The following is an 11,868-nucleotide window of genomic DNA, read 5'->3' as shown; positions in this document are numbered from 1 at the left end:
AGCCTAGGTAACTGGCGAGCTCCACAAGCCTGGGCAGGCCCGAAGGCAAGAACAACCTGGGCTATTGCCTAGGTTTGTTTAAACGCTAAAAATTCCATATTGTTTTAGTATTTTTTTAGATTTTTTTTTTAATAAAAATTTTCGTTGCTAACGTCAGCAAACCCAGGCAACAGCCCATGCTGTTTTTGCCTTTGGGCTGGCCCGATTTGCTAGGACCCAGCTGCTGCCCAGACAGCTTAGGCCTTCTAGAATGCCAACTTGCAACTCCAACAGTTGCCTTTGTTAGCGCAAGAGGGAGCCCAAATCGCAGGTTGGCATTCCAAAGGGCCTAAGCTGCCCGAGCAGCAGATGGGTCCCAGCAAACCGGGCCAGCCCAAAGGCAAAAATAGTATGGGCTGTTGCATGGGTTTGTTGACGTCAGCAACAACAAAAATCTTTAAAAATACTAAAATTTTCATATATATTTTTAATAAATACTTAGTCATATTCTTCACTTCTCACACAAAAACTCTATACAAATTTCTCTCCTTATATCTCATGTGAATAGTGGTTGCCATGGCAATAGGTGGAAACACTACAAGCCTTTGCAAGGGCTGCCACTATTCATGTGAATAGTAACAGCCCTTACCTTGCTCTTGCCCTTCGTCATAGCAAATGGCTAAAAGTGCTCTAAGTAGTAAGATCTGGTAGGTTTTCTCTGATTGCAATACAATTAATTAAAAATTTGAGTAAGACATTTTTTATTGATCATAACATGATATGGGCCATTGTTTAGCCTAACCACCAGAGTAAAGAAAGAAAGAAAACGTCAGAGGGTATTTGACATATACATAATATATGCATGACATATGATGATCCCACTGATTAGATATTTAAGAACAGCCTAGACTTGATTAGAATGCATAATTATATCTCAAAATCTGGATATATTTTTCTTTCCAGAAGGAGAGAGAGTAATGCATATATTATATGGACTTGGAAGCAGCTAGCGTGTTGTGAAGGCAATGTACATTAAACACAAAGAAGAAAAGAAAGTTCTAGCTAGCTAAAGGTTCAAGTGCTTTCAAACTTTGTTGACATCAACTTCTAAATGATATTGCCAATTTGAAATTGATGATGACACACATATCTTAATTATATAGGTAATACATGTTCCCTCAGATGAAGGTAAACATATACTTACTTACATATTCCAGAACTCTCTTGGTCTCTCATCATATCATCAAGAACTTTAATTTGACTTAAAAAATAGCCACTCCAACTTCCTCAATATTCCCATGACTTAAAAAATCCATTTTTCATTTTGGTGAGGTTAAATTTGAAAGGCGTGTATGTTGACACGAAAACGAGAGAAAAACGTATATGTAACGACACTTTCTCTTTCTTACTCATTTCACTCATTAAGTTGAGTGAGAAATAAAAAGGGTACATACTCTAGATGCGAAATGTTTTTTCTTTTCTTTTTTCTTTCCATGAAAACCATTGCATGTTTACATATGTCTAGATGTACATGACGGTCTTTTAAATAGAATTAAATCTTATACTACATAATAAGTAGTCAGAAAAAGCAAGTGGAGCTTATAAGCTAGCAGCCTAAAAGGGGTGGATGGTGGGTGATACTTTTCCAGGAAGCAGTCGCCTTAAGCCGTTTTATACTTTTTCCAACCGCGTTAGAAGCAGCATCATGTTTTCAAATGAGGCGTTTTGTACAGACTATATAGTCATCCTTGATTTGATTTGAAGAAAGTCATAATTCAACATAGAATGTTCCTAGTAGTTTAGAAATTCAAGTTTGGCTAATTAGCAAGGATAGTCCAATCTTATACACGTTTAAATCTCCGTTAAGCTCGATTGGATTCAAATAATCCAAACTCAATCAGCAACAAAATTGTCAAAGATGTTAGTTAAATTTCATCTCGAATTTGAGCTCATCCCAACCCTAGATATTCCATTTAATCTTTTCATACATACGAAATTTTTTAAATTGAAATCGGACGAGCTCGGTTGAATTAACTCATACAAGCATTACAAAATAAAACATGCGTCACCCACCTAACACACCTACCACAAAACAACACTCCTTTCTCTCACATAAAATCGGATAATAATATGTAACGAACTTGTTAAGCTCCCCCTCTCAATAACTAGCTATTTTCGCTCCTTAATTTAAAATTCAGTTTAATTTTGCCACGTTCTTATTTTTGGTTGGACAATTATTATAAAATTAAGTTAAAACTTAGCAATCTGTTGAGGCGTAATTAATCAGCCATTGTAATGGCTTTTCTATGTTGAGGTGGCAGAGGCAAGAACATACCATTTCAAGCAAAAACCAATAACCAAACCAACCCAAAAACAAAGAAAGAAAAAAAAAACAATTGCAGATATTTTCATTGCCTTTGCCCGCTCTGGAAAAAAGGAAAATCTTCCAAGCTTCGTAGTAACTACTTGTGGGCAGCGGTGGCCAATCAATTGGGCTCAAAAGCTCACAAAACCAACCCCACACCCTTGACTCTCTCTCTCTCTCTCTCTCTCTCTCTCATTGTTGAAAAATGGGTGATGGAAAATAAAATTTTAATTTTGCAGTGACGGGTTTTGTGGACGATTAATAGCCTGAACAAGGACGCTCGATTGTCAAAGCAGAAGCTTCTTAGTCATGGGTTTCTATTTCTCTTCTCTCTCTCTCTCACATGTATTTGTAGCCAAAATTACTAATCTTTTTCTACGAAGGTAAAGGCCTATATTTTCTTTCATCCACGAGCAAATATAGCTCTAATGGAAGAAAACAGGGCTTATTAGATAGAGAGAGAAAGAGAGAAAGCGACAGAGGGAGAGAGTTGTATGTCAAAGAGAAAAAAAAGCTTTAAATGCGAGTTGGTTGATGTGGTTTTCCCGTCTTCTATCTCTTCTCTTAAGGACTAAGCATACCTATCCCTTCTTTTATATATACACGCAGATATTGGTGACCTCTTTAAAGGGTTTAAATTTCATTGCTTTAAGATCAACAACATCCAGCTACAAAGGCTTTTATAAACCCAACAGTTTCTGACCCAACAATGGATTTCATTGCACACCCATCTCGGTTTTCTTCATCTTCTTCGTTTTCATTTGGGAATTTCTTTGAGAGGATCAAGGAGTTTTGCAACTTTGCGGTCTCTGCGATTCTTGGGAACATTTTCTCTGCGATCTTCACCTTCTTCTTTGCATTAGGTTCGTTTTTCTCTGTCTCATTTTCCTTTCGACGGTTCATTCTCAGCCTTTTGTTTTTGTTTTATGTTATTGGGTTCTGTTTGTTCATTGTTGTGTTTGATGAAAGTTTTTGTCTTTCTTTGTTAATGCTTACATGGGTGTCGCCTCTTGATCTGTTTCTGTCTTTTTGACGTCGGTACTGCAATTAATTGGATTTGGCTCTTGAATCATTGATATCTGCAACCAAGATCAAATTGTTTTCTGTTATTCTGACAGAGGAAAGGAATTCAATTTCATGCATTGGAATTTGTAGATTTTGTTAACAGAATTGAATTTCATTTGGGAGCATGATGCATGGGCTGATATGCCATTGATTTGTTAAAATCTAGCTCTAATTAAAGTAAAAGCTTTCACTTATAGACAAGGGGTTTTTTGTGAATTATTGTCCTTTTACATTCATCCAAATATGTCTGGATCTCTGGAACAGAGAGCGTTTTGGTAATTAAGACGTGTTTTATCTTAACATTCTCACTAATGGAAATGACATTTTTGTGTGCAGTGGGCACCATGTTAGGAGCTATGACTGGAGCTTTGATAGGCCAAGAGACTGAGAGTGGATTTGTAAGAGGGGCTGCTGTTGGAGCAATATCAGGAGCTGTTTTCTCTATCGAAGTGTTTGAATCTTCCCTTATTCTTTGGCAATCAGATGAGTCCGGAATTGGGTGTCTTCTTTATTTGGTGAGATTATTTATAGGGTTAGGTGGTCACTGCAAATGTTTCTTCAAGCTTTAATAGAGTTGCAATTAGCAAATGCCATTATGAGTGCCTAATTCATGTTTTCTCCTAAACTATGCAGATTGATGTCATTGCAAGTCTCCTAAGTGGTAGACTAGTCCGCGAGCGGATCGGTCCAGCCATGTTAAGTGCAGTGCAAAGTCAGGTAATTTCCATACCTAGATGCTAGTTCTTATGTAAGAATCAACTCCAAGTGCTAATTTATGTGCTTACTAATTTATTGTTCATTTCCTTGTGTTTAACCAGATGGGTGCAGTTGAATCAAGCTTTGATGAGATCCCCAATATCTTTGACACTGGTGGGTCCAAAGGGTTGCCTGGAGATTCAGTTGAAAAGATCCCAAAGATCATTATTACTAGCAACAATAATGTGGATGCTTCTGGGGAGAAAGTCTCTTGTTCAGTTTGCCTTCAGGTTAAGATCTTAAAGCCATATTGTTTTCTTCGTTTGTTTTCTTCTCTCACAGGCTCTTAGGGTTGCTGTTAAATTTGAAACTTACTGATTGAAATTATGAATTTTTACATTATCAGGACTTTCAGCTTGGAGAGACAGTTAGAAGTTTGCCCCACTGCCATCACATGTTTCATCTACCTTGTATAGATAAGTGGCTCCTGCGGCATGGTTCATGCCCACTATGCAGAAGGGATCTGTGATCTGTGATGTGTCTGTAAATTACCAAATGAGTAAAGTTCTTTTATTGATCATACAAATTTTGTACCCTTTTTTCATCTGTATTGTTGGTTACCAGGCTGCTCCAGTAGTTTCATGCTCAACACTGTGAGTTGATGTATAAATTTTTTGATTTTATGATAGTTTTTATTGCACAGCTACCCCTACTTTCACAGCACCACATTTACTCTTTTGTACTGGCAAGGACAATTGTGCTTTTGGTTGGTTAATGGTGGCGTGGCAAGGCATTTAACCTCTAGCCTCAGCCTAGAGGTGGAGGGCCCTGCTTGACATCAAGGCTCTATCTGCAAAACCAGATTCCATTGAAGAATTAGAAACGTTTCTCTTTTGGTGAATTGAAGAAGTAAAGACACTGAAAGAAGAAATGTATTTTGAATCCTGAGTTACTGGTGATCAGAGGTACTTTTTTCTCCTGCATATTGGGATCCAAAGCCAGAATTTGTCTGCAGAAAGTAAAAGATGTTAATAACTATTTACAAGGATAACTTGTAAATGTTAATAACTATTTACAAGGATAACTTAAAGCTATCTTATCCAGATTTCCACTTTAACCCAGATACCAATTGCTCCTAGATTTTCAAATAAGCATAATGCTATTCTTCTGACATGTAAGTGCTTCTCCTTCTGCGGAGATGCCTATTTTTCTCATCTGATCTGTGAGTGCAAGAACTGCAATAACTTTTCTTCTGGTGCAAGTGATGGAGAATTAGTTGCCTCCACAACTGAGATATCTCGGTGCAAATTTTGCTGATAAAGTTATCTAATCAGGTAGGTAGGAACATTATATCACAAATAGAAAAAACTTTTCTTTTAGATATGGTGTGTCTTTTGTTGGGGTTTCAAATTCCCCGACTTGTTCCAAAGCCTGTGCAATTTAACAAGCAAAGTACAAACTTTCCAACCAGACAAATAATTAGGTAAAATTTTCTTCCCGGTGCATCAGATTTTATCCCATCCCTTACAAGATTGGAGATAAATTCTGACTCAAGTCAGTACTCAAAAAAAGGAAATCAGTCATCTACCACTAAAGGTTGGGAAATCAAGAAAAGAGATTCATGGGATGGGATTGTTTTTCAATACATAATTCAGGCAATGCTGAGTTAGATGCTTGTTTTATTTTTTTCATTCGTTTGAACAGGACGGACCACTGGCAAAGTCATTAAAACAAGGCATAAAATATCTTTGTAGTCATTGTGCTAGAAATTGCCACAACCCCCCTTGCAGAGAACAAGTAGAGTACATTAGTCATAAGCACTTCAACTACCACATGAATAATTTAGAAATCTCAAATTAACATGCGGGCCACCGATAGTGTATATCTATCTATGAAAGCTTTAATTTCTTACCCTACATCTCTCACATTTATGAAGGTATGCAACTTTCAGTATGAGTAATTAATAACATGATAAGATCACGTGAATAGTGACCATTTTCATCAACTTAACCACGCAATTCAATATTTTGGGTGAAATGAGGTCTAAAGTGATTTATAAAGGTGTGAGGTTTTATCTCAAATTTATCGATGTGATTAGTGATGAAAAATTTATTTTTTAACTATAGATCATTATAGTACTTTTTCAACGTGAAATCACAACTAATTCTACATTTATAATTTGTATCGAGCTACACAATCTCAACAGTATCAAACTGTGATAGAGTGATAATATATTTTCCCTCTTAATAAAATAACTTGAGGTTAATGGTTTACATTTATATTTTCTGGTGGGCACTTTTTCTTTTCCAAGTAGCTCTTTCTTTTCTTTTCTTTTACACTTTGAAATAAATGCGCCTAGCTACCTACATATTCTTTGGTTAAATTTTAGAGATAGCCAGCAATCTGCCACCTCAGGTGAAACCACACTCATCAACATGCGTGTATATGTCACCTTCAACATCCTTCGTGTCTTTTACTCTCTGTACTTGCGGCTGTATTTGGCTCCTTCCTCCCAGTATCGTGTGGATAATTTGTTGAATCATGTGATCTTCTTACATGAGACTTTGTTTTTGCATACGCCTTTTTGCAAATCACCTGCAAGGCCATGATCTCAAAGTAATTCACGTGACTTTGAAGCATAATTCCAAATGAATACACTTTCATTTCATGTCGTGCTTGATAAACAAGAGAAAACCTAAGATGCGTGCATCAATTGAACAAAAGAAAAAGTGCATCAAGTGGAGCTAAGAAAGTAACTGATAAGATCAAGGGGAAATTTTTTCAAAATTTGCTATAATTATTATTATTTTCATATATTTATGTATGAGTGGCTGAATGACTTTATATAAGGAGTTGTTCGGATGTAACGGACCTATTCGTGCAGGGATTGAGTAGGCTAATTTCCATTTAGCGGATGAATTAACACCAAATTGTTGCACATCAAAAACATTACATTGGGTTGGAGCCCACCTCCGCCCTAGAATAAGATCCGAGTCATCTCTATAAGATTATATATAGTCTTTGATCAATTAAACTTCATGTATATATGTGTCTATGAAAATTTTGTATATATGTGTCTGAAAATTTGAAGTAAAATGTTATAATACTCATTTTTTATTATTATCTTATTATAGGAACATGTCATAATTTGAAGGGAGCATTTTGTCTTATTTTTCACTATTATTCGGTTTTCTTAGGCTGTCTTAATCATAGCTTATTTTAACAATTTTCGTAAATTTTCGTCATTATTTCTCAATTTTTTGTGGTACAGGTTCTCAATTTTCGCCATCGTTTCTCTTCCCCTCCCCAATTGATAACATGTGAATTGCCTCAGATATTTGTTGTGGTGGACAAATAAATAAGGGCAAAATGTATTTATATATACATATTGGGTGTAATGGGAAAGAAGTTGGGTGCAAATAAAAAGTTGGTTTTGTACATAAATATGTAAATTTGATTATCGTTTTTGCTTAAAACCCCCAATACTAAAGGGCTCATCCGGAAGTAATTCGGTAGAAACTCGTCTTATTATGATAGGATGATTTGTTTTATATGTCTTACAAATATACTAATTATAACTTCCATTCTCAAAAGAATATAATGCAAACCAAAGACCAAGGACATGGTGTCCAAAGCATCCAAAGCTAATCAGCTCTTACAAAACCAATTGCACATAAAGACATCGTATAGCTTCAAATCATCAATATTGGACCCATGCAAATTATTATGTATACAATTTTTAAAGAAATAATTTCTAACATTTACCTGTCAAAGATTAATTTATATAAATATAACAAATAGCATTCATGTCAATTTGTTTCTAGATGGGTGAGGGAAATATTTTGCAATTACTTAAAAAGATGAATCAGTCGTTTTGGATGCATACTCTACCAATAAACAGTTTTTCTTCATTTGTTTTTTTCCTGCCATTGTCACTGGTGCTGTTTGCTTGCATAATAAACATTATTTTTCATTTGGGTTTTTTCCTTCCTTTGTCTAAGTCAAATATTTTTATTGATATTAATATTTATTTTGTGGATTGTCACTGACATTTTTTTATATCTAAGAGCATCCACAATGGATTCCTTAAATCACTTCATTAGACAAATTTTAGAGAGGAATCGTAAAAATGCAACTCCAACCACGCTCCTTATCCACCTCCTAAAATAGGGAGTCCTCTAGGAGCTCCTAAATCTGAGGAGAGAGAAAGGACTCCTAGTTACTCCCTATAATTTAATGATGCTTTATTTAATGAGTATTTCAAACCTTTATTTAATACTAACTATTTTATTTTTTATTTTTTAATAGAGATTGACCAATCAAAAAAGAGTTATAGCATTTATGACTCTCCAAATTATGGAGTATGGTTGGAGTTGAAATTTTTTAGAGAGCTCCTAAAATAGTTTTCTTATATTTTTAGCTAAATTTTAGCTAAGAAATAGAGAGCATCATTGTGGATGCTCTAAGTATCTTGTTTAGAGATTGCAGAAGCTCAGAAACACTTTAGGGATTTCATGTCATTTCAGGACACTAATTTACATAATGATATTGTCACCAAATTAACCATTTAGGTCTAATATCTTGGATGAGATAAAGTCACTCATCTAAATGTGAGGTTTTATTTCAAAAAACCTCGGTGATCATAATCACTTCCACATCCATGATTTTTATCCAACCACACAATCCTAACACTCCATATCGTGTGGATGTTAGGAAGCTTTAAATTTTGAATCATTTCACTATGACAGCCAATATACTTAGGAGCAAACACATGTCAGTTTTGAACTTAAGAAGCATGGGAATTCTATGCTTCTTATAGCAGGAAATGTACAGTCATGCAAACATCAATTCACATGTACGTATAGATGCATATGTTGTTTTTGGCTTATATGCCGTCTTAGCATGTAAGACCTAGTCATAAGTGATGACTAGAATACTGACTCTTTGAAACCATAGACTTGTTTTATCAAAAATTAAAGAAATCATAGACTTGTTATATATATATATATATATATATATATATATATATATATAGATATATTTGAAAACATTAATTAGCCGGCAGATGATCAGTTTGTGATCAGCTTATATGCACCAACACTTTCCAATATTCCTTCCCACCTTTCTCTCTCTCTCTCTCTCTTCAAGGCAGAAAAATTTATTAGTTTGATGCAGATGAGCAGATATAGAATGAGCAACATGTTTTAAGAACAATTTGAATAAATTTCTTATTTGGTGTGACAATGGCAATGCAGCGTTATTTGGCAGCGGCTTCACCACCATCTCCAAGTTCTGGTCATTCTCATCGAACTCATATATTGGGAGGCTTTGTTGTTGGCATTTTGACAGTCTTGGTGGTTGCTTTGTTATTTTACTTGATCAAGACGAAGCTCTTACCAGCTCTCAGGCACAGGCAATTACCACAGAAGCTTGGGCAGAAAGGTGAGCAGAACCCTCAGTTTGCAGCAATCAACATTTTCCCATTTCTAAGTAATTATAGGCCCCACCAAGTTAACCCATTTATTGCACACTCTTCTTGGAAAACCATGAAAGAAATAAGATTGCACATTCTTCTAGCTTATTTGGCTAGGTAATCTTCTCTTAATTATCAAAGATTATCAAATGTACCGCATGTTATGTTATTTGAGTGTCAAATTAAACATCGTGGATTAAAATTGAAAAATAAGAATTTACTAACGCTTCAAATTGTTTGATAAGAGAACATTAGTTACAATTGTTGTAAAATGCAAAGACCTTGAACTAAAATTTGGGGCGTGACTTCATTTGTTTATGTCTATTAGGAAATTTGAAAGAAGAGAAAATATTGCTCAGGCGGTTCCAATCAGAGGAACTGGTGAAGGCCACCAAGAACTTCAGCAAAGATTGCTTGTTGGGTTGTGGTGCTTTTGGAAGTGTCTACCAGGGGACTTTTGACGATCTGCAGACACTAGCCATTAAGCGAACCCACGCTGATTCGTTTCAGAGTGCAGAAGAATTCAGAAATGGTGAGCCTGAACCAATATATGTAATAAATGTGTCACGCATCAGAAGAGATTAAGATTCACAAGTTGCATAGCAATCTGATTTCTGTGTAGTGTTTCCTTGAACAGAAGTGAGGCTACTTTCTAAGGTCAAGCACAGAAACCTTGTAGGTTTGGTTGGATTTTGTGAAGAACCATCTGGTATTTGCATGCATTGTGTAATTTTCAGGTCTTGCCCTCTCTGTTTCCATAAATACTTCCTGCATATTAATATGGCTGAATTGTGATTTGGGATAGGAGCAGGAGGAGGAAAAGTTTTGATCTATGAATATGTACCAAATGGTTCTCTACTTGATTACTTTATGGGTATGTTCCTTCGCTTACCTGAAAATTAAACTTACTTTGTTACATGTTGATCTTCCTATTTAATTAGTAAATTTATATGTAGGAAGAAAATGGAGGAGCTTAACTTGGAGGCAAAGAGTGAAGATAGCCATTGGAGCAGCAAAAGGTTGGTTGCATACAGATTTTATGCTACAATTAACCGATTACGTTTACAGAAAAAAAAAAAAATAATAATAATAAATTGATGATAATAATGAAGTTGGTTGTGCAATTTTACAGGCATTGCTCATTTGCATGAAGGGGTCAGCCCAAGCATAATCCACCGTGACATAAAGCCGAGTAACATCTTGATAGGAGATGGATTTGAAGCCAAGGTTTCAGATTTTGGACTGGTGAGATCAGGGCCTACTGGGGATCAATCACATGTCAGTAGCCAAATCAAAGGAACTCCAGGATACCTTGACCCTGCATATTGTTCAAGTTTCCATCTAACCCCATTCAGTGATGTCTATAGCTTTGGTGTCATACTTCTGCAACTTGTTTCTTCCCGGCCTGCAGTCGATCTAACGGGACATCGCCCTAATCAACATATCATTGACTGGGTAAAAATACTTAAACGTTGTTCATTGTTAGAATGTAAGAAACTTAAGATCTTTCTAATCCTAATAGGGTAAACCAACAAACTTCATCACTCATTGCTAATAAGGACTGCAAAACATTAGCCTTTGTTATGAGTTCTAGTGAATAAGTATTGTGTTCTTCAATGCAGGCAAGGCCTAGCATAGAGCGAGGTCGTGTTGAGGAGATTTTAGATGCTAATCTTTTAACAGAGCCATGCAACACAGAGATGATGCTAAAGATGGGACAACTTGGCCTAAGATGTGTTGTAAAAGTACCCAAAAACCGTCCTACAATGTCCGAAGTGTGTCAAGAACTTGAAGAGGCCCTCTACAATGCAGACAACTTATTCATCAACAAACAGCCTTCAAGGGAGTCTCGAAGATCAACTGGCTCTCGTCGACCAACAGAGCCAGGGCATAAAAGATCGATCGACTACGATCAGTCTCAAAACTCCGTGAGCATAGATGGCATTGGATTTCAGAGGTTTCATGTGGACATAGACAGCCTCTCCTTTCAGAACACAAGCTTAAGGTGTTTGGAGTTGGACAATAGTAGTATCAGTATCGACATTGAAAATTTGGAAGACATACATGAGGAATCTAGTAGAGAAAAAGAATTAAATATGTAACAGATGTAAGTTGATGCCCGTGTTTTTCTTTCCTTTGTGTGCGCCTGTGTGTGTGTGAGAGAGAGAAAAGTTCCAGTGTAACTGTGCTTCTGATTTGTGGGTATACTTTGAATTTACTGAATTGTGATATTATCTCAATTCCTTTAAAGTTCCATTGTTTCTGTGCAGATTGGGGGTACATTCTGAGT

At 36.0% G+C, this 11,868-nt stretch overlaps 2 protein-coding genes across 3 annotated transcripts; both read left to right on the top strand.

Moving 5' to 3' along the window:
* The first annotated feature begins 2,515 nt into the window (after positions 1-2,515).
* Positions 2,516-4,807, top strand: LOC117635750 (NEP1-interacting protein 2). The gene is made up of 5 exons (XM_034370106.1): positions 2,516-3,207; positions 3,746-3,924; positions 4,043-4,126; positions 4,228-4,395; positions 4,512-4,807. Exons 1-5 carry the CDS (start codon positions 3,054-3,056, stop codon positions 4,632-4,634), a joined length of 708 nt encoding a protein of 235 aa, XP_034225997.1. The 5' UTR covers positions 2,516-3,053; the 3' UTR covers positions 4,635-4,807.
* A 4,428-nt stretch (positions 4,808-9,235) lies between these two features.
* Positions 9,236-11,849, top strand: LOC117634968 (probable serine/threonine-protein kinase PBL25). 2 transcript variants are annotated; one of them, XM_034369269.1, is made up of 7 exons: positions 9,236-9,547; positions 9,907-10,110; positions 10,216-10,287; positions 10,390-10,452; positions 10,535-10,597; positions 10,711-11,033; positions 11,201-11,849. In XM_034369269.1, the coding sequence occupies exons 1-7, from the start codon at positions 9,349-9,351 to the stop codon at positions 11,678-11,680; spliced, it is 1,404 nt and encodes a 467-aa protein (XP_034225160.1). In that variant the 5' UTR covers positions 9,236-9,348; the 3' UTR covers positions 11,681-11,849. The 2 variants fall into 2 exon arrangements, with proteins under 2 accessions (XP_034225160.1, XP_034225158.1); XM_034369267.1 differs by having other exon boundaries at positions 10,384-10,452.
* The last annotated feature ends 19 nt before the right edge of the window (positions 11,850-11,868 follow it).

This window comes from Prunus dulcis, chromosome 7 (genome assembly GCF_902201215.1).
Source record: "Prunus dulcis chromosome 7, ALMONDv2, whole genome shotgun sequence".
In the NCBI taxonomy this organism is placed as follows: Eukaryota; Viridiplantae; Streptophyta; class Magnoliopsida; order Rosales; family Rosaceae; genus Prunus; species Prunus dulcis.
This window is presented reverse-complemented; position numbering and strand designations above follow the sequence as displayed.